The 21,163-nt window shown below is 53.5% G+C and overlaps 9 protein-coding genes across 9 annotated transcripts; 6 read left to right on the top strand and 3 right to left on the bottom strand.

Moving 5' to 3' along the window:
• Positions 1–208: 208 nt before the first annotated feature.
• On the bottom strand, positions 209–1,680 carry CC84DRAFT_1260949 (3-isopropylmalate dehydrogenase). The gene is made up of 7 exons (XM_018185026.1): positions 1,627–1,680; positions 1,558–1,577; positions 1,485–1,505; positions 1,367–1,432; positions 1,220–1,315; positions 541–1,168; positions 209–488 (listed from the first exon to the last, which is right to left on the bottom strand). The coding sequence occupies exons 1-7, from the start codon at positions 1,655–1,657 to the stop codon at positions 253–255; spliced, it is 1,098 nt and encodes a 365-aa protein (XP_018034260.1). The 5' UTR covers positions 1,658–1,680; the 3' UTR covers positions 209–252.
• Positions 1,681–1,817: 137 nt separating this feature from the next.
• On the bottom strand, positions 1,818–2,984 carry CC84DRAFT_1166049 (cysteine proteinase). The gene is made up of 2 exons (XM_018178862.1): positions 2,182–2,984; positions 1,818–1,945 (listed from the first exon to the last, which is right to left on the bottom strand). The coding sequence occupies exon 1, from the start codon at positions 2,954–2,956 to the stop codon at positions 2,228–2,230; it is 729 nt and encodes a 242-aa protein (XP_018034259.1). The 5' UTR covers positions 2,957–2,984; the 3' UTR covers positions 1,818–1,945; positions 2,182–2,227.
• Positions 2,985–3,228: 244 nt separating this feature from the next.
• CC84DRAFT_872379 (RmlC-like cupin) lies at positions 3,229–4,228 on the top strand. Its single transcript, XM_018187737.1, has 2 exons — positions 3,229–3,638; positions 3,700–4,228. Exons 1-2 carry the CDS (start codon positions 3,500–3,502, stop codon positions 4,086–4,088), a joined length of 528 nt encoding a protein of 175 aa, XP_018034258.1. The 5' UTR covers positions 3,229–3,499; the 3' UTR covers positions 4,089–4,228.
• Positions 4,229–4,639: 411 nt separating this feature from the next.
• Positions 4,640–6,374, top strand: CC84DRAFT_1249311 (cytochrome P450; the record flags this gene model as incomplete). Its single annotated transcript, XM_018184280.1, has 2 exons — positions 4,640–5,824; positions 5,874–6,374. The coding sequence occupies 2 exons, from the start codon at positions 4,640–4,642 to the stop codon at positions 6,372–6,374; spliced, it is 1,686 nt and encodes a 561-aa protein (XP_018034257.1).
• Positions 6,375–6,580: 206 nt separating this feature from the next.
• CC84DRAFT_1249309 (uncharacterized protein) lies at positions 6,581–8,242 on the top strand (the record flags this gene model as incomplete). Its single annotated transcript, XM_018184279.1, has 3 exons — positions 6,581–7,481; positions 7,625–7,722; positions 7,773–8,242. The coding sequence occupies exons 1-3, from the start codon at positions 6,646–6,648 to the stop codon at positions 8,240–8,242; spliced, it is 1,404 nt and encodes a 467-aa protein (XP_018034256.1). The 5' UTR covers positions 6,581–6,645.
• A 1,675-nt stretch (positions 8,243–9,917) lies between these two features.
• On the top strand, positions 9,918–11,294 carry CC84DRAFT_1075523 (glycoside hydrolase; the record flags this gene model as incomplete). Its single annotated transcript, XM_018173713.1, has 1 exon — positions 9,918–11,294. A coding segment is annotated over one exon (1,377 nt), but the record flags the coding sequence as incomplete, so codon positions are not given.
• Positions 11,295–14,843: 3,549 nt separating this feature from the next.
• Positions 14,844–17,677, top strand: CC84DRAFT_1188434 (DEAD-domain-containing protein; the record flags this gene model as incomplete). The annotated part of the gene is made up of 3 exons (XM_018180989.1): positions 14,844–16,520; positions 16,571–17,225; positions 17,463–17,677. 3 exons carry the CDS (start codon positions 14,844–14,846, stop codon positions 17,675–17,677), a joined length of 2,547 nt encoding a protein of 848 aa, XP_018034254.1.
• On the top strand, positions 17,506–19,363 carry CC84DRAFT_1166045 (uncharacterized protein). The gene is made up of 4 exons (XM_018178861.1): positions 17,506–18,089; positions 18,139–18,515; positions 18,570–18,772; positions 18,829–19,363. The coding sequence occupies exons 1-4, from the start codon at positions 17,999–18,001 to the stop codon at positions 19,010–19,012; spliced, it is 855 nt and encodes a 284-aa protein (XP_018034253.1). The 5' UTR covers positions 17,506–17,998; the 3' UTR covers positions 19,013–19,363.
• On the bottom strand, positions 19,258–21,008 carry CC84DRAFT_872183 (uncharacterized protein). The gene is made up of 4 exons (XM_018187736.1): positions 20,509–21,008; positions 20,363–20,450; positions 20,180–20,303; positions 19,258–20,065 (listed from the first exon to the last, which is right to left on the bottom strand). The coding sequence occupies exons 1-4, from the start codon at positions 20,724–20,726 to the stop codon at positions 19,503–19,505; spliced, it is 993 nt and encodes a 330-aa protein (XP_018034252.1). The 5' UTR covers positions 20,727–21,008; the 3' UTR covers positions 19,258–19,502.
• Positions 21,009–21,163: the final 155 nt, after the last annotated feature.

Genomic DNA, 21,163 nt, shown 5'->3' with positions numbered 1-21,163 from the left:
CCGACCATTACACAAGACACGGTCATGCCGGAATACATATCCCCTTCAGACAGTCGACCGCGTGGGGAGGCTTCGCATTGAAACCAATGAGTCAATATCAAGACATCTTATGCTGACCTCAAAGTTGAATGATGTGCTGATCTCAGGCCGTAAGCGGCAACAATGAGGTGCCCATGGGATCACTATGCGGACACTATGATGAATTTATGGTGAACATCATTACCACGAAAATTTGAGTTTGATTTTAGGTTTCTAATTCTTGAGCAGAGTCTCCAGTTCCGCCGCAACAGCGTCGCCAACCTCGGAGGTATTTGCTGTTCCACCAATATCGCCCGTCCGGATGTTTTTGTCGATAACTATCTTGACGGCCTCGTCGATGTGCTTCGCGATTTCAGGGCGGCAGAGGGAGTACTTGAACATCATGCTGACGGAGAGGATGGTCGCTACGGGATTGCAAATACCCTTTCCTGCAATGTCGGGCGCAGAGCCTGGCCATATTTAGCAAATGTAACGCGATGAAGCGGGCTGAGCAACACTTACCGTGAATGGGCTCGTAGATACCGTTGATGCGGGTCTTGCCATCCGGGATACCACCCAGACTAGCACTGGGAAGCAGACCCAGGCTGCCTGGAATAACGCTCGCCTCATCACTAATGATGTCGCCGAACAGGTTGCTGGTGACAATGACGCCGTTCAGCGACCGGGGGTTCTTGATCATGAGCATTGCCGCCGAATCAATGAGATGGGTGCCAGATTTTAGGTTCGGGTACTCGTCTTTCATGATGCGCTCAAACGTCTTTCGCCAAAGCCGCGACGTCGCGAGTACATTGGCCTTGTCCAAGCTCCATACCGGCACTGGGGGGTCCTCTACGCTGGCGAGGTTGCCCGCTAACCGTACGACACGCTCGATTTCTTCAACGCTGTATGGCTCTGTGTCCATAGCCTTGCCGTCACCGTCGTCCTCTTTCCGCTCGCCAAAGTATATGCCGCCAGTAAGCTCACGGATGATGTTAAAGTTTGTGCCCCGTGCGATGTCGGCCTTGAGCGGCGACGCGTCGACGAGCGAGTCTGAGGCGAAGAAGCACGGTCGCAGGTTGCCAAAGGTTCCTAGTTCTTTGCGGAGTCTAAGAATGCCCTGCTCGGGGCGAACCTTGCCAGTTCCCCATTTCTGCGCATATCAGCGTTCAGGGTTCCGATTACGAACAGATGGGAAGCTTACAGGGCCTCCGACTGCGCCGAGGAGGATGGCATCTGCAGATTTGCATGCTGCGAGAGCTTCGTCGGTCAGAGGGTTGTTGTGCGCATCTATTGAGCACTGCAGTCGTTAGACACAAAAGAGGCAAGACTGGGAGGGCAGCCAACATACTCCTCCGAAAAGGTGCTCTTTGAAGGTGAATTTAATGTCGGTGGTCTTCTCGACCACTTTGAGGATCTGGAGTAGTCAGCCATGTGCTTGCATGCGTCAAATTAGACTTGAAGCCTACCTTGATGGCCTCTGCTATGATCTGGAAGCTATGCGTGAGCTCTTGTGTCGTGAAATACTCGTGGAGCTCCTACCTCGGGCCCGACACCATCGCCTGTATCACTAAGTCAGCAATAGCACATGTAGGCAATGCGTAGACGTACCAGCAAGAACAACAATGTTGAAGTTAGACATTTTGAAATATTACAGAATCAGAGGGCGGTCGCGCGTTCAAAAACATTTCTCAAGACCGCTTGTGCTTACCCCACTACCCCGCTAGCAGCGGCGGCGGCCGATACCGGAACGAACTATTGCTCCAGCGAACCGACGACCGAACAATGCTGCCGACACTCATGGAGCGATGTCGCTCCGAGTCCGACCCTCATCGCTGGCATCCGCAACTACTATCTTCCATCATGATCCTGCCGGAAACGTTGGTTGTAGGCAAGTCACGCATGTAGCAATGATCACATCTTTTTCTTGGTAAGCGCCTTTCTATTTCGTCCAGTGACGAACGATCATGAATGGTCAGCTTGATAACCACTCTTTGCCGCTATGAAAACGCTCCTTAATGCGTGAGGTGAAGCTTCCAGTCAAGTGTGAACGCTGGTTCGTAGATGGCGTCTCCAACATCTCAACTGCCGGCTTGCCATGGTCCGACCAGATCTGATTGGATTACTATCAGACGAAGGCTATCAGACGAAGACTAACAGACGAAGACTATCAGACGAAGCCTATGCGGAACTTGAGCTCACCGGAAAGTGCTCAATCCAGACTTTCGGCAAGGGCGATGGCAGAGAACCTCAGGTCTCCGCCACTTTCTGCCTCGATCTTGATCAACCTCCCAAGACCCTTCTCTAATGCTGCTGGGCTCAGTACGTCCTCGTCCTCCTTCAACGCGCCTCGATCCAGCGGGCCTTTCCGCGAACCCTCCAGCTCCCAAAGATGGCCGTCTTTGCCCTTGACGAAGGTTACAAAGTGCTGCCCATTCTCCACCTCAAATGCTGGTGCCGCCGTATCACCCAGCTTGACGGCATCTCCGTGAGCCTTCGCGAACGCGTCCGAGTTCTCCAGCACCTTAGCCCGATCTATCATCGTCTTCGGCAGCGCATCTTTGCGGATCTGATCCAAGGTCGAGCCAGGCCGAACGCGCTTGGTCGCGTCGCTGTTCAGCACAGCATGCGTAAGACCGATAGATCCGCACGCGTGCCCGATGGTCTCCAGCTGCTTGAACCAGATGACGGGCTCTTCCTCGCCCTTTCCTGCGTAGTCCGGCGTGTCTTTGTCCTCAGCTGTGCGAGCTGCGTGCCAGCTCGGCGTGAGGGGTATGATCACGAGTAGTGCGAGGGCAGGGCGCGGGATGAAGGCGAGGAGGTCTGGATCGTCGAGCGAGTAGATGTCGTAGAAAGAGAGTGACTTGTCCAGACCGAGTGCGTAGGCAAGGTGATTCATCACCTGCGGGTTGTTCTCAAGCATTTCGAAGCGTTCTGCCATCGCTGCTGATCGATGCTGTGTTCGGGCGGTTTAGTCGGTGGTTCTGCTGGAAACTGCGTGAGTGGTGGGTTTAGTAGGGATCAAAGGCGACAGTCACCAGCGTGGTGCGTTCTTAGAATTTCTGGAGCTTCGCGTGCGAGCTTAGGCAGCTGTATCAACATGCGCCCTCTGTTGATGTACCTTCCCCGCACTAACCGCATCTGGCCGCGGGGAAGCTGCGCTGGTGAACCACTCTTATGCACCTGGTTCAACGACTGAGAGCCACAACATGAGCCCATTCGCTCCAGATCTTCGAAAAGCACAGCATCTGGCGAAGTCGTGCGAGCTGCCTCCAATGCCGGACACTCGTATTACTATTCCGCTAGCTCCTGCTCCCTTGCAGCTTGGTCGGCTCTCCGCAGTAGTACCTGCTGTCATATATTAGCTTCCTCTTCGCGTCTTCGCTCGATCCTCCTCTAATCTTTTGCGCAAACAGTCTTATACCAAATCGCAGTTTCGTAAACATCAGCTCAGCTGATCACCAACTTTCTGCCCATCGCCATCATGGACGACGAAGCCCGACAGGCTCTCGCCAAGATGGACATGCCACGCAGGCCCATCAACTTTGTGCCCGCGCAATCGGGCGAGATCCTCAAGCTAGGTCACATAACATGCAGAGTCATGGAAGATGGCTCGCGGACGGGTAAAACCACCATTTCGTTCCCGAGACCTTCCAAAGACCTCCGTCAGTCTGACAGTGCAAGATAACCGCATCGGTAGCGCCGAATTCACCGTCCCAGCTGGAACTGCGGGCCCTCCTGCGCATTGGCACGAAATGCACGACGAGACGTTCCTTGTTACTCAGGGTACCGTTCGCTTCCACGCACCCGACAACACCATCGTTGACGCCAAAGTGGGCGACTACGTGACGGTACCCATTCGCGCACCGCACACTTTCTCAAATCCATTTGACGTGGAGGCCAAGTTCTTCAACACGTTCACGCCTGCATTTTATATCGACTACTTCAAGATCTTGGCCGAGGTCAGCAAGAGTGATGAGAAGATGAGCAAGGAGAAGAACTTGGAGGTGATGGCGAGGTTCGCGACGATGCCCGCCAAGCCGCTTATGGATGAGGTCGCAAAGCAGAAATAGCCCAGGAAGCCATCGCGAAGAAGCAGCAATAGTTGATGTACAGATTTTTCTGAGCCAAAGAACATTTCCACAGCGGTGTATCGAGTGCTTGAAATTCCCTAAGCAGCACAATTGCATGACATGGGACAACAAGGCTATCTATCGGAAGAGACTATATATTGGCTATGGCATGACTGATCCGTGGTTTTAGATTATTGTACTTCAAATTTCATTGGTAACTAGCCATGACACCTTCCCTAATATGGTACCTTTTGTTAATGTCGCCTTTCTGAGCTCAGCGCTAGCCCAGACTTAGCGGGCCTGGTCCTTGTGGCTGCTTTGCGAAACACATAACGGCAAAAGTGTTCGCAAGTGTCAGAATAATCGAAAGCCAATCCGTGAACTTGCCTTCATGAGTACCTTCCAGTCAACTGTCCCACCCCGTCAGCATGCAACGTTAACCATTATGGGCGATTCCGCACGGTAATCTATGGTCGAGGACGCCTAAGTATGCTTTTATACGCTCCTCCCGCCCTCCTTCCCTAGAGTCCACTACTACAAAATAGCTCATCATGCTCTTCTTCCTCGAATTATGTTACACCCTTGCGGCGATAGCAGCTTTGGTTTTCGCCAACCGCCTGTACGCCCTCTACAGAAACTATCTATCCGCCCGTTCCCTCAACATCCCTATCATCATCCGCCTAGAGTCATGGCAAGACCCCGCCTGGATGCTCCTCGGGCCCAAGATACGGTCTCTCCTGTCCGTCATTGGCTTATGGGATCGCAATGCAATAGACTACACGACCATCGGCTGGTCGCAACTCGACCGCTTCGCCTCACATGCAAAACACGGACCCGCCTTCGCCCTCGTCACGCCGTTCAAGACTAACATCATGGTTTCTGACGTCGATGCTGCAAGAGAATTGTTTAAGAATTGGCGTGTGTGGATCAAGAACCAAGACCTGTACAGCATGTTCAATACTTATGGGAAGAATGTGAACAGCGTGAATGGCGACGATTGGCAGAGACATCGCAAGATCACATCACCAGCGTTCAAAGAAGCAAATTCGAGACTGGTGTGGAAAGCTACGCTGAAGCAGGTCGATAGCATGGTTTTGAAGTGGTTGGTGGAAGATGAGATCACGTTGCGCAGGCTAAGAGGCGATACCGAGAAGGTTGCGATGCACGTACTCATGTCTGCTGCATTCGGAAAAGAGTACGACTTCCACACTGGCGTCAAGGTCGTGGAGCCAGGGCACAGTATCAGCTTCGGCGAGGCGATGCACACGTGCATCGGTTCCTTGTCCATTATGCTTACGCCCATTACCTTTGCGGCGGCAAAGTTACCCAGCATACTTATTCCAGCTGGACTGAGAAGACTGCAGATTGCCGTGCAGGAAGTGCGCACGTTCTTGAGAGATGCTGTCAATGCAGAGCGGGATGCATTGAGAAACGGCATGGCGCCAAAGGACAATCTCATTAGCACTCTCGTGCGCGCAAATGAGGAAGAGAAGAAGGCCGAGCAAGGGAAACGGCTGGCTCTGACAGATGATGAGTTATACGGCAATTTGTTCATCTTTAACATGGCTGGACACGAGACAACATCTGCGTCACTAAGCTATGCAATTCCGTTGCTCGCTATCTACCCCGACATACAAAAGTGGGTGAGAGCAGAAGTAGATGCAGTACTTACTGAGTCTAGTACGAATTACTACAGTGAGATCTTTCCACGGCTAGTTCGAACGCTGGCATTAATGGTAAGCCGACAAGGGCACATCCGGTAAGGCCTTTACTGACACGCGACAGTACGAAACCCAACGTTTCTTCAGCGCGATTCCTATGCAACCCAAGTATACCAGCAATCGGTCCCAAGTTCTCAAGATCAACGGTACGGACATGGTCATTCCTCCCCATACCTTCGTGTCCATCAATTACAACGCGGTTCACTTCGATCCGGCAATCTGGGGCTCAGATGTCGACGAGTTTCGACCAAGCCGTTGGATCAAGAACGCGGGGGAACCCGGAAATGAGCTGTTCGCGACGCCGGATGGGGCGGAATTTGTAGGTTGGTCGTCCGGACCAAGACAATGTCCTGGCAAGAGGTTCAGCCAAGTGGAATTCATGGCAGCGATAGCGAGACTATTGAGGGAATGCGACCTTCGGCCGGCGAGGGTAAAAGGCGAGTCGATGATGCATGCTACCGAGCGATTGAGATTCAAGACTTTCGACGTGGAGCACTTCATTTCTTTGCAATACAAAGATCCAGATTCTGCGGGGATCGTATGCACCAAGCGGACGAATTTGTGAATGATTAAGCATTGAAGGCCTCGAGTAGTCGGGTAAAGTCTAGCGTTCCATTTCTCCTTTCAAGCAGAGGTGCAGGTGAAGTGGAATAGTGGCTTTACTGGAATATAAAATCTTTTTTGCTGTTGGTATCGTGTCACAGATGTAGGTGAATGAACTTCTCACGTTAAACTTCCAGTCTAGCATTCACTAAAAGAGCGGTCGTGAAGTGTGCTACTTGTACAGGTTTTCTTCTTTCTCTTATCGCTTAGTAGTCAAAGTTACCCTCCACAGGATGGCATGCAACGACACTTCCAGCGCTACCAGAGAGCAGGGCCCGGCTGAATGGGCACCTTTTGTACTCCTCTTTATCGTCGTGGGGACCTTCTTTGGCTGGTGGTGCTGTGTCGGTGCCTGGCTCGCCCGCCTTTGGTATTACGACGGACAACTCCACAGGAAGTTTCCAAAGTACGACATCCAGCCCCAATGCATCCGTGAGCGCCTCGCGCGCGAAGAAGAGAAGAGGCGGCGTGAAAGCCAAAAGATTGTGGGCTCCAGACGCTTTGATCGCGATGTCAGTACCATGAGCTTCAAGAGGGTGCAAGAGTTCGAGAGCTCGAGCTTGCGACAGCGCATCTCGAGACTCCCAGCTTTTGAGCAAGATGATGGCGGCGACGGCCTCGAATTTCCGGACATGCCTGTCGACATGCCGGCCGATGAGTACAATCAACAGGACTATCCGCATCGATACGATACGCTGGAGGATCTCGGTCTCAGTGAGCTAGCCCACGATGACTGGTTGTCATACCATAATAAGGAACAAATGACGGCGCGCGACCAGATCCTAGAAGATTGCCGAGAAGACTGCATTCAGATGCGTCCAGGAAGAGAAGCCGAAGATGTCTGTGGAGAATTGTGGCAAGAAGTTGCAAAGTTCCTTGCAACGAGATATCCGGCGCGGTTTTGGGAACAGAAGAAGAACGGAGTGAGGAAGCTTTACGACGACAACTTGAAAGAAAGCCATCCGCTTGATGGGCCCTACGGATGGCTAACGCTCGACACTATGGCGCGTCTGGCTCGGGAAGACTTCTGTATCTTCGTCAAGAGCCCTTTCTCGGCACAATACACATTGTAAGCAGTGTCTACAGTACCAGGACGGAAGTCTGAGCACAAGTGTGTTACCCCAGGGTAGGCTATGCGCAGGCCAATTGTACTTGAGCTTTTGTCCGAGTATCGTAGAAAGGTTCAGAAAGGTAGCATGCTGATGAAGACAGGTTGGCGAGTGCAACGTGTTTTCCTTCAGGATGGCGCCTCAAAGCTCGAGTTGGCTGCTCTGTGGAGAGCCAGCAAGAAGCAATTCAACCCTGGGAGAGTAGGTTGCACGAAAATCCAGGGATCCAATTGATTACTAAATTTCCGCAGGACTTCCAGAGATCTTTTCGTACATCGAGGGGCATCGCAACAGCTCTCGCTACAAGCGCCATGTCGCCTTTATCCAGACCTCTCACCCGCATGAGGTCGATCTCTCGAAGAAATACTTCGTCCAAGAAAGCAAAGATTTCTTCTCGGGTAACATCAGCTTCCTCCAGCCAGAGACGCTGCACGCACGCATTGAAAAACAGATGTTCACGAGGCTACCAATTTCAGGTGCTATGGTGCTGACAACAAGACTTGAGGTTGAGCCATTGGTGCGTATGGAAGATTACGCGTTGAGGCGTCTGGCGAAGGACATTAGAAGTTGGCCAAGCCATATCGCGAGGCTCAAGGGTCGCGACCTTTGGGGTAGAGCAGTACTAGGGTTCATTGAGCAGTACCCGATGGCGAGCGATGATGACTCGGTAATCATGACCGATGACGACGAGGATGAGGGTGTTAAGAAGTGGTTTTCCTGATGCTTCGCGTACTTTGCGAGTCGCGGTTTACGTGAATGTATAAGTAGATTAAGGAAGTTGGAAAACGCTTTAACGCTCATGCCGCCCCCACCATACGCAAGCCTTTCGAGTGTACTGAGCTTCCAATTGCAGCTTCCTTTCATCCCGTGCAAACATATCCATTTTTTTGCTATTCCAAGACACTAGAAAATTTGGTTCGTACCTGCAGCGGAACCCTTAGCCCGATGCATCATCCGCATCTGCCGTCGAGGCAGAAAAAACTCGTGCCCAACAGCCCCCAAAATGTAATGACCCGAGGTACTAAGCTCCGTTGAAACGCTCGATTGGTGGCTTCAAATTCCTTTCATTTTCCGGTAATCTCATTGGGCGTGCCGATTCGCCAGTGCTAAGCTCTCTCAAGCTCTCGCACGACGCTTGGTTTCGCCTCGTATCCCTCGCCAACGCCTATCATCAAAGCTTGTCGGATTAAGCTCCGCCTCCGCCTCCGCCTCTTCCGCTACAAGTCTTCGGGAGCGGCTTGCCCATCTCCCGCTTCATATGGTACGCATTCTAGTTAATGCTTTAAGGTTTGAGCAACGGTAGGACGGACTAGGTGCTCTGTAAGTTGCGAAGCGGTCCTGTCCGAGTACCATTGTGGAAAAGCGCCGCGACAGAATACCAACCGCCCCTGAAAATGTACTCGCATGTCTGCGAGAACGTTTGACATGAACCGGCATATCCAGAAATAACGCAGCATTATCCCGTTTGAGGCCTACTGTACCCTGAATCTGGTCACTTCATCCCTCGAACCAGTCTATACCACAATAGGCACATCCATCATTGTGCTATACGATTGCAACTCGGCCTCCCACAACGATGGTCATACGGATGCACTTCCCTTCGGTACGACATTGGCCAATTCCACGGCCATTCGGCGGTTCACGCTGGCGGCAAGTACGCCTTGTTGTCACGCTTATACGCCCGCACAGTTCCACAGCTAGCAAGGATAAAGAGTGAAGTAAGAACTTCTGAGTAGCCGAGTCCGTTCATCTCGGGTGCTAGTGGTAGGAATTTTGAGTCGCACGAGAAGAAATGGACGCGCTTAGGAACATCTGAAAGCAGCTTTCAAGCATCCAATCCTTCATACGACGATGGAACACTACGGGATCCATTAGTCTTTCGCTCTAGGCTTTTTGACGACAGGGACAGTCTGGAATGGCGAACGCAATCTCGCTACTTGCTTGTACGGTTGACAACATGCCGACTCTGAAGCTGGTCCTTCTTGAGAATGACCGTCTATAAAGTTGGGCTTGCCTTCAATGTCTTGGGAAACTACCTCAGTTTCTAGGAGCCGCCTTTCACGATGGCTTCCCGGATGCTCGCCGCGTCTTTCTGGGTTCTCTTACTCACAGACCTCGGTGTGAAGACAACGCAGGCTTCCGTTTTGCCGTGGCTAGACGGATCGGGAAATGTTGACCTAGGTATGCCGAAGCTTGAACCAACGGTTACTTTCTCTAATCAGCTTTTAGAAGCACGAGAACAGGCTCCAAATGGCTCTGAGATTGTTCAGTTGGCGGATCCTACGCATCAACACCCTCAGTTCACCCCGCCTGAGATCATCGACCAAGCCGCTGCTGCTGAGCAGGAAATGATCTCTTTCGCAGCGAGTCTCACATCTGGTATTGTCCGCCGCGACGCGACCAAGTGCTTGCCAGATGACACTTGCGCCGACGGAAGTTGTTGCAACGTCCACGGAACGTGTGGCTACGGTCCGGATAACTGTGGTGTGGGTAACTGCACTGGCTCCACTTGTGGGGCGACTGCAATGTGTGGTAAATATAGCAAAGATGGCAAAGTCAAGTGTGGCATGAATCTATGCTGCTCTGCAACAGGCTGGTGCGGCACCTCTGAATTATATTGTGTCAACGGTGATCCTGTCCACAACACACTCCCCTGCCAGGATGGCTTTGGTTCCTGTGAGGTCAAGAAGGGCCGCACCTGCGGTTTGGGCAGTGGGTCTTCGACGGGACGCACAATCGGCTATTACCAAGGATCCAATACTCGCGACCGATGGTGCAACAACATCTTCCCGAGCGACATCGTTTCGGACGGATATACCCACCTTTACTATGCTTTCGCATCGATCGACCCAACCTCATACTCCATAACACCTGCAACTGCAGCCGATGTCCCGCTTTACACCGAGTTCACTGCTCTGAAGAGTCGCGGCCTGCAGACTTGGATCGCCGTTGGAGGCTTCGACTTCAGCGACCCATCGCCCAACCCGACGCACGAAACGTGGAGTAATGTGTGTTCGAGCTCAACAAATCGTGCGGCTTTCATCAAGTCGCTTGTCGATTTCATGTCCAAGTACGGCTTCCAAGGTGTTGATCTGGACTGGGAATACCCTGTGGCTCCCGAGCGAGGAGGGCACGAGGACGATACCAAGAACTTCGTGCTCCTCGTACAAGAAATGCGTGCTGCGTTTGGTACCAAGTACGGTATTAGCTTGACCTTGGCTCCCGATTACTGGTATCTGCGATATTTCGACGCCAAAGCTATGGAGAGCTCGGTGGACTTTTTCGGGTTCATGGCTTACGACTTACACGGTCCCTGGGACATCAACCAAAAGACCATTACTCCAGTCGTTCGTGGTCAATCGGACATTCGAGAGATCGCGAACGACACGCTTCCTCTATGGTTCGATGAACTGGATCCTTCCAAGATCAACTTTGGAGTCGCCCTTTACGGCAGAGGCTTCACCTTGTCGGACCCCAGTTGCAACACGCTAGGCTGTCCTTTCTCAGGCGCTTCCAAGGCTGGTCCTTGTACTCACCAGGAAGGAGCTATGGGACTCAGTGAGATCAAAGACTTGATTAAGATGAAGAACCTGACACCACGATTTCTCCCAGACGCACTGATGATGGAAGTGACTTGGGATGATCAATGGATTGGCTACGACGACGAGAGCACTATTGCGCGTAAGAAGTCTTGGGCCGACGATCAATGCTTTGGTGGTACTATGGCCTGGAGTGTCGACTTCAACTCAGGCGCAGGAAACGGTCTAACGCCCAATGTGACCACGGACGGCACATGCGGTGTTGGTCATGCTCACACCATATGCGGAGACTGGTCTGGCGGAAATTGTTGTTCAGCGTTAGTCAAGCTTTGTGCAACGCAAGATTTTGGTCAGTGGATTCGCTAACATTTCGTAGAGGTGGTTGGTGCGGTTACAGTGATGCGCACTGCGGTTCAGGGTGTCAATCAGGCGACTGCGTGAAAGGCGGCGAAACAACTGACGGTACCTGTGGTGCGACCAATAACAACATGTTCTGTGGCGGATGGGCTTCAGGAGGTTGTTGCAGCCAGGAAGGCTTCTGTGGAAGTACACCCGCCCACTGTGGAGAGGGCTGCCAATCCGGCTGCACCACAGTCATTGGAGGCACCACCACTGTCATCGGCGGCACAACTACGGGGTCTTCTACGACTACGATTACCACCCTCGTCGGCGGAACTACCTCTACCCGTACTAGTACGATTACTACAGTCGTTGATGGGAAGACTACTACATTGACAAGCACCTTTGTCACTGTAGTCGGTGGAACCACATCCACGCGCACTACAGTCGTCCCTTTGATTACGGGCGGTATTACTTCCGTCATTGGTGGCTCTACTACCACCAACAACCCCGGATCGACAACAGTGCCTGGAGGTGTAGTTGAAACAGGCTTTCCAGTCGTTACGAATGGCCGCTGCGCTGGTAGAGACTGCAAAAATGGAAAGTGTACCGGTAAGTCACAGAGCTTCTGTCCGCTCCTCGATCTCGGAACACCCACTGACCGGGATAGGGCTCCTTTGCGTCAGTCTCGGCTGCACAGGAAGTAATTGCGTCAACGGCTTGTGTACTGGCTTGGACTGCATCCCGATTGGCTGTGTCGGCTCAAACTGTGTTGATGGAGTTTGCAAAGGTTCGGGTTGCACAACGAATGGCTGCAAAGGTCCTGACTGCGAGGGTGGCGGCAGCGACGATGGTGAGATGCGTACCCAAGACACTGTTGACTGTGTACTGACATGTTCTAACAACTAGGAGGCGACTCTCATTGCACTGGCTCTAACTGCATCGACGTTGGTTGTACAGGAGACGACTGCGGAGGAGGCGGAGGAGGCGGAGGTGGTGGTGGCGGTGGTGGCGGTGGTTGCTCTGGTCCCAAATGTACTGTCCGCTCGTGCAGTGGCTCGGATTGTCATCATGGTACATGTGCAGGCAGCTCATGCCAGCCACAAGGAGGCGAGGTCGGGGGCGGTCCTAATGCGGTAAGTTCACTTCTACTATCGATGTTGTTTGCCCATACCCCACTGCTATACATGCTGACATGATCTCTGGCACTAGCCCGACGATGGCAAAGACACGAAATCTTGCGAGACGAGTTCCAAGTTTCCGACATGCACGTCTACTTTCGAAGTTACCAAGACTGTCTACCCGGATGAGAGTTCGACCAAGACCACCACCCAGACCACCACTTCCTGTTACACCATCACGGCCTGCACAGGCTCTTCGTCCACGACGAGCACGACTACGACGACAACCACTACTATTGGTTACGAGTGTGACCAAGCATGCAATGGTGTCTGCACACTTGCTGCAAAGAAACGAGGTCTTGCCCCGACCGACACCGGAATGCCACTTCCCTCTCCTAGGAGGAGCTCTTTTAGCGACAGTATACGGTACCTCGATCAGGATGTGCTTCAATCAGAGGTCTTTAGCATATCGGACTACTCGGGTAGTGAGGTCAATCTCACGCGGCATATGGTCAAACGCGATGTACCACCAGAAGGCACAGACCCCGATAGGGACGACTTCTACAAAGCACTGGCTGGCACGGCAACCCACCTTAAAATCGACAATAATGCTTTCGGCGAGACCGCTATTTTAGCGGGCTCGCCTAATGGACAGGACATCCAACTCATGTTGGAGGGTCTGCAGGGCTGCCTGGGCATATTTATAGTGTCACACAACGGTACGTATTCTCAGATCCATCCCGTTTCGTGACTACTTGGGGCGTTGGGTACTGAAGTGCTGACTTTTGAGATAGGCTTTTTCATGTCTCATACTTGGGAAAAGTCAACCATGCTCGACAATGCACAAGCAGACAGATTGTTTCAGTCTGATGCGATTGATCTTCTTGCGTACGTAACCATGTCTATCATGACTACACGAAACTTTGCTTATTTGCCATTTAGCAATTTGCTTGGCCAGGGTTGGGACAGCGCTCTGTACGGCGATGCCAAAGTGTTCGTCATGGCAGCTACGGTGAGCCTCGAGAATAGCATGGATGCAGACCCTTCAAGTCTCTTCAATTCACAAGACAGTCACAGTCACGCAGTCAAGGTCGACACGGTCATAAAACTGCTGAAGGAAAAATTCAATCAGGATCCGGTAGTGTTCAACTACAAGAGACAAATAATCGAAATTACCAGAGGTGCATGGGGAAAGGCCGCAGTAAGTCTCAACTCCACTGACTTTTCATCCATCTGGCTCATTACTTTGCACTAACATGGTGATCCTCGTAGATGCTCTACTCTCCCGACCACTCCGGCTCTGCGATATGGCAGGTGTATCTCCAGGGGAAGAAATACGAATACATATTTCCCAACGTTGAGCTGCAGGTTTGGCGACTGCATGCTGATGGAGGCGCGTCCGGATTCGGTGCTGTCAACGTTATACAAACGGTTAAAGTTGGCACTGTTATCGACGCCTGCAATCATGAACTCGGCGACGACAAGGCTCATGCAGGCGTCACTGCTAGCGAACAAGTGAAGAAGGGCTCTACGAACATCGATGTCGGGGTTACAGCCGTAGATGGCGCCACTACCAGCCCTCAGACATTCAGGTAAGTCTCACCAGCGATATTGGAGAATCGTGAACTGACTCGGCCTAGGATCGTGGACACCAACGACGAGAGTAAGATACTATACGACAATTGTGTGTTCAAAGGATCGGGGGAGTACAAGCCTGTAGGTGAGGGCATCCAGGCCGGATACGGGTTTGTTGCCGGGACCGTTACCTGCGATGGCGGCTTTACCAGGAGGTGTAGCAGGCCGAAGACGCTGGTGGCTACGACTTGCGGGGGCCCTAGTCCTTCGAGCTGTGGAACACTGGGGGAGACTTGCGATAGGTTCTACCAACAGCTGGCAGTCTGTCGTATCTAGCTATTCAGAGCACGTTGAGATGGAGCATGTGTACATAGACTTCGACATTTCTCTTTTGCACATAATTTACCATGGCGCATCGCCTCGTATTGGATCTCGAGTCTTATGCTGAATCGAAGAACATCTGCACCCGAACTGTCGAAGTCCTGTGCGATGCGAACCTGGATGGCCTCGGAGCAGTTGTGAAGTGTGTTGAGCCAGGGTGCCTTGCGCAGAAGCCGCGGCCTAGATTTAAACGAGGCGCTAGCGGCCGAAATCTTGGCGTGGCCGTCCAAACTGAACTTTTTCTTCGACCTCGCAACGTCGTCTTCGGCTGCCGGACACACGTTTTGCTACAGCACGGCCTGCCCGAAGCGAGCTCTAAAGTACTACAGCAGCATTCTCTTCCATTTCCCCGTCACAACCGCCCACAATGGCGCCGAGAACCGACGACGACTTCATCTTCACCATCTCCGACCACGAGGATATCTCCGACGATGGCGCCGAACAGGGAGACGAGCCTTCGAAACTCGCTGGTCGCGGAAAGAAGCGCAAGCTGGACGATGCCGCCCTAGTGAAGCCTAAGGAAATCCAGCAGTCAAAGAGAAGTAAGAAGAAGGGCAAGAAGGCGAGAGAGCCGACTCCAGAGCTCGAAGAGGTCGACGACAACGACATCGCAGAGCCTGCTGAGGATGCCGAGGATAACGACGACATTGCAAGCGATTTCGAATTTGCACCCGGCGATGTTGACATTGGCTATGTTGAGGACTTCGATGGGTGGGGCAACGAGACGGTTGCGACGCATGATGCGAAAGACAGAAAGGGCACCGCTGTTGATGTTGACGAGATCATTGAGCGGAGACGCAACAAGCAGAAGAAGGCGCAGCCTGCGGACGAACCGGACAGTGAGGAAGAAGCCACTGGCGACTTTGAAGGCTTCGGAGATGACGATGAGCTACTCGCTGAGGATGGATTCGGAATGGGTGCAGAAAGTGAGGAGGATGAGGAAGCAGACGAGGAAGGAGAGGGTTCACAATCGGGCGAAGACGCCAGTATGCAGGACGCGGAGCAAGGCGCGGACGATTCGGACAACGAATCTGTTGCTGCTCCTGTCGCACATCCCATGGATCTCGAAGAAGCAGAATCGGACGCCGAAAGCGATCATGAGGACTCTGCAGAAGCAAAGAAGGCTGCCGCATTTTTCGCGCCTGAGGAGGAGAGCGCGAAGTCGCAGAAGAAGAAGGGCGCAGCAGGAGGCTCGTCTTTCCAAGGCATGTCTCTATCAAGGCCTATTCTCAAAGGTCTGGCATCAGTCGGTTTTACCGAACCCACTCCCATTCAGTCCAAGACGGTCCCAATCGCGATGGAAGGCAAAGACGTGGTGGGAGGAGCCGAGACTGGTTCCGGTAAAACCGCTGCGTTCCTGATACCCATTCTTGAGCGTCTGCTGTATCGACCGAAGAAGATTCCCACAACTCGCGTTGCTATACTCATGCCCACGCGTGAGTTGGCAGTGCAATGTTTCAACGTCGCACAGAAACTCGCTGCGTTTACGGACATTACTTTCGCGCAACTGGCTGGTGGTTTCTCGCTACGCGAGCAAGAAGCAGTCCTCCGAACGAAGCCTGATGTCGTAATTGCCACCCCTGGTCGATTCATCGATCATATGCAAAACTCGGCAGGTTTCCAGGTGGAGACTCTCGAGATCCTTGTTCTCGATGAGGCCGATCGTATGCTCGAGGAAGGTTTCGAGAGCCAGCTGAGCGAGATCTTGACGACCATCCCGAAGTCAAGACAAACGATGCTCTTCTCCGCTACCATGTCCACGTCGGTTGACAAGCTGATCCAGATTGGCATGAACAGGCCGGTGCGGCTCATGGTAGACTCCCGAAAGAACACCGTGGCTGGTCTCACCCAAGAATTCGTCAGGATAAGGAAGGGTAAAGAGGACAGGCGTCTGGCCTATCTCATGTACATTTGTACAAAGGTATACACAGACCGGGTTATTATCTTCTTCCGGCAGAAAAAGGAGGCCCACCGCGTCAGGGTGGTGTTTGCGCTTTGCGGACTCAAGGCTACCGAACTTCACGGAAATTTGACCCAGGAACAGGTGAGTTCTGCTCATTTATCCAATCCCACACTTTGACTAACAGACCCCAGCGTATCCAAAGCGTAGAAGCATTCCGCTCGGGACAGGCAAATTTCCTCCTCGCAACCGACGTGGCTTCCCGTGGTCTCGACATCAAAAACGTGTCGACGGTCATCAACTACGAAGCGCCTCAGACACATGAGATCTACCTCCATCGTGTCGGACGTACGGCCCGTGCGGGACGAAGTGGACGGTCGTGCACGATTGCGGCCGAGCCGGATCGCAAAGTAGTCAAACAGGCTGTCCGCTCATCTCGATCCCAGGGCGCCAAAGTAGTCAGCAGACAAGTGCCCCAGGAAGAGTCGGATAAGTGGACCAAGAAGCTCAAGGAATTTGCCGATGAAATTGAGGAGGTACTGCAGGAGGAGAAGGAAGAACGGGCCATGAGCATCACCGAGCGCGATCTGAAGCGCGGAGAGAATCTGATCGTCCACGAAGACGAGATCAAAGCTCGGCCCAGGCGAACATGGTTCGAGTCAGAGAAGGACAAATTGGCAGCGAAGGAAAAGGGAGCTGCTGCGCTCAACGGCCCTGCCAAGACGGGCAGCGATGGCAAGAAGAAGAAGCTGAGCGGAAAGGACCGCAAGAAGCTAGAGCTCAACGATGTTCGGACGGAGGGCAAGATGTGGAAGAAGGGCAAGGAGGACCGAGGAAAGAAGACGCTGGGTGAAATCAAAGGTGCGGCAGGGAAGGGTAGCAAGCCCAAGGGTGGCAAGCCCAAGGGTGGTAAGCCCACGGGTGGTAAGAGGCGTTGAGCGTAGTCAGTAGCCCAGTTTGGCAATCCGATACCCATACAACATGACCATCAAGTTGCATTCCGTGCTTGTCGCGTGGGAGTGATACTGAAACTGCGTCTCCCTTGGCGCTCAGGGTAAGAGTGCCAAGGCCGCTTGTGCCGTATAGGCGGAGGGCGGCGGAGGAGTCGGATCAAAAGTGCAGCGCCAATTCGACAGCCAATTTCACGTCTCACGCCTGCGCCTGCCTGCTCTGCTCACCATACACTCCTTCGGCCTGCTGTATTCTCCTGCCGTCCCAGCCTCCTGCGACCGGCTCCCTACTACCACCACCCCGCCCGCGCACACAAGCCTACGGTCGCCGAGAACCCCTGTCCACGTTAGCCCTTCTTATCGGCTTATCGGCGTCTCCTTGAATAACTTTGAGCACCGATCCCAGAGCGCGTCCCGCTGCAGTCTCCGCGTACCTTGCGAACACACTGGGAGGCTTGGTGCTTGGAGTTCCCACGACCGCGGCAGCTGCACGAGCGTCGCAACACACGGACGTGCAGAGCTTGAAGTCACCGGACGAAGCTCGGTCAACTGCGTTGCGCCTCAGGACCTTCTGCGCGGGGCTCCTCCACCACTCGGACTGGGAGAATACCCGGACTCCTTCTTCGACATTGAACAGACCAGTTGGCGCTGAAAATGCCAGAGACACGGTCAATGGCCAACGGCAATGGAGCCGCGGTCCGGAGCAGGCAACCTACCCAAAACGAGGAGGAGAACATCTTCCTCTTCTACCCTAATTTGATCGGTACTTGGCCCTACAATCCACCCAAGCCCTCCCGCTGACTCTTGCACAGGCTACGGCCGCGTCGTCCTCGCCATCGCTTCCCTCTACTACATGCCGCTGCACCCCCGCACGTGCGCAACCGCATACAGCATTTCCTGCCTGCTAGATGCCCTCGATGGCATCGCCGCGCGCCATTTCGAGCAATCGACCAAGTTTGGCGCCGTCCTCGACATGGTGACGGACCGCTGCACCACCTCGTGTCTGCTGGTCTTCCTGGCAAGCGCCTTCCCGCGCTGGAGCATCATCTTCCAGAGCCTGATCTCCCTCGACCTGGCCAGCCACTACATGCACATGTACGCGACGCTGAGCATGGGCGGGAGCAACCAGAGTCACAAGAAGATCGACGAGACGAGGAGCTGGGTCTTGAAGATGTACTACTCCAACAACGTGCGTCCAACAACTATCCTTCCAAGACACTGGCAATGACTGACAGCTGTACAGAAAGTCCTCTTCACCTTCTGCTTATTCAACGAGCTGTTTTTCATCGCGCTCTACCTCCTCTCCTTCTCTTCGCCGTATCTTTCGCCAACGCTCCTGAAAGACCCGCAGGCCCCGGCCTCGCTCAACATGGGCACGCCCGCGGCGCCGAAGCCCTCCATGATCTTCACGAGCCCCTGGTCAGCGGGTGCTATGGAGATGGCCAGGTACGAACTACTCGGCTACAATCGTGCGAACATTGTAGGCTAACGAAACATACTAGGGCCAACAAGATGGATTCTACCCTTCCTTGGATCCTCTGCATCGCATCGTTCCCCATCATGTTCGGCAAGCAGGTCATCAACGTGGTCCAGCTTGTCAAGGCGAGCAAGTGGCTCGCCGAGGGCGACCGGGCCGAAAGGAAGAGGCTGGGCCTGCCGCGCCGCGGCTCCAAAAAGACGCAGTAACTGGCGGTGAATCGCTGGATTGCGTGAGTGTACGACTAATAGGGAGCGACGAGGTTGAGGTGAACCGGGTTGGACGCGACGCCGATTACGAGCGAGCATGGCCACTTCGCTAGGTACCAGTAGGGGATGGGCTTCTTGTATCTTCTCTTCATTCGCTTTCGCATTCGCTGTTCGCCATTTTGGGCCATACCGTTCGCCTAGGGACTTGTTATAGAAAAGATTCGGGTCGGGATTTGGCTAAGGGAGGAGACGTCGACCGACGCGCATGCGCATCGGATCGAGTCGGGTCCAGTAAATGAGAAAACTACATAACCATCTATACTACCATAATGCTAATACTTGACAACCAACCAATTCGTCTGTGGTCTGCAACAGAAGCAGACAGACAGCGTCCCAACAAACACTTTTGGTAGCACTTCAAGTGCCCTCCCACCATCATACTGCCCATCCAACTCTCCAAGTCCCACTGCAGATGCAGCTTGCTCTGGCGTCAACCTCCGCCGCCGATGGCAACGCCTCGCCCGCCGACACGCAGCCGCCGTGCTGAAAGTCCCATCCTACGCTTAGCCACCACATACGCATCAGATGGGCCTGATCCTTGACGAATGTACGTCGGCGCGAGCTTGTCCGTCCCGCGCTCCTCGATGGCGACGGTGGAATCCGGCCCGAGCTCGAGGGGTGTGGCCGCAACATCGAAGCCGTACGTTCGGGAGACGGTGGGCTTGTCGTCTGCGGCGACATGGGCCGCCAGTCTGACGTTTGGCGGGTCGGCGTCGACGGATGATGGGGATGGGGAGACTTGGGTCGCGAGGGTGCTCGGGGTGGGGAGCACGGTGGGAAGGGAGGTCGAGACGATGGTTGCTGTGGTGGTGTCGTCGGTGAGTGTGGAAGTTGCGAGCGCGGCGGCGCTGGATGGCGACGTTTGGACGACGGTGGAGACCGCGGTCGAGGTTTCGATTCTTGTGACGGTGGTGGCGTGGTGCAGGGTGGACGTTACGGTTACCGTGGTGGTGAGCAGCTCGGTTGCGATGACGACTTCGTCGGCGTTGTAACCTGCATTTGATACAATCAGTCGAAAAGACCTAGGATGCTGCTGTATGTGCCAGAGCAGCAGGAAACGAAGAGGCAAAAGGCAACCAACATGTAGAAGCGGTAGGGGAGCGTTACCATTCGACGCAAAAACACTAAGCCGATTCTCCAGCTGCCCATAGTTGCTCGCCATATCCTGGAACACAGGCGCAGCGTACAGCGCGCAGTGGAACAAGATCTCGTTGCAGGAGCTCACGGGTTCCTTTGAATTGTCACCATTAGCCATCCCGTCCCAACCTTGCCCTAAACTCCGTCACTCACCTCAAGAGTCTGAGTCTCAGCATGGATATTGAACGCCCGGCACCCGTTTGTCGCGCCACAGAAAGCCGCACATTCGGTCACGTTGTAGCTATCCCTTTCGCTTAGCTTCGACATCTCACTTGTACAGTTATTGATCAGTGACTTACGTCGTCAGCTGCTGGAGTCCGAGATACGCTCCCACATTCTGCACTGCGCTGTCCAGCGCGAGGAAAGATCTTGCGTAGCCCTCTGGCACAGGCGCAGCATGAGAAGCCGCGCTCACATCGGGGATAGCGGTGAAAACGCCAGGACAGAGAGGGATTTCGGCAAAGGCCATGGAGACTAGAGCAGAAACAGCCGCGAGAATGCAGGCAAAAGTTCTCATTTTGACGATTTACGAGTGTTTCGAAGGAGTGCTGGTTCAAAGCGAGTGTGAAACTGATGCGCAAGGTTGAGAGGCAGAGAAAGCTGAAGGCAATTTCCATGAAAAGAGTGCGGATTTTGGTGATTTGTGTGGAGCCCACTTTGTTCTCAACAACTTGACATGGCACAGGGACGACTTCGAAATGGTGTGTGTTGGGAAGAGAACCAAAATGATCCATGGTGGAGACGCCATCCAAGTCTGCACGTGTACCATGTGGTGAGTCCACTCTCGATCTACCAATCACATCCACACCCTGGGCTCTGCCACCAAGATAGAGAACTGAGAAATAAACAATACGAAGTGCTTGAGGGGGTATGCTAAAAGCTAGAAGCTGAATATCTCGTCTCGTCTCATCAGATCCTTCAAGAGACCGTGTGTACTTTCGCCCAACATCCCCA

Source organism: Paraphaeosphaeria sporulosa (assembly GCF_001642045.1).
Source record: "Paraphaeosphaeria sporulosa strain AP3s5-JAC2a unplaced genomic scaffold CC84scaffold_7, whole genome shotgun sequence".
Classification (NCBI taxonomy): Eukaryota; Fungi; Ascomycota; class Dothideomycetes; order Pleosporales; family Didymosphaeriaceae; genus Paraphaeosphaeria; species Paraphaeosphaeria sporulosa.
The sequence above is the reverse complement of the archived record's forward strand: the minus strand, read 5'-3'. Positions and strand labels throughout refer to the sequence as shown.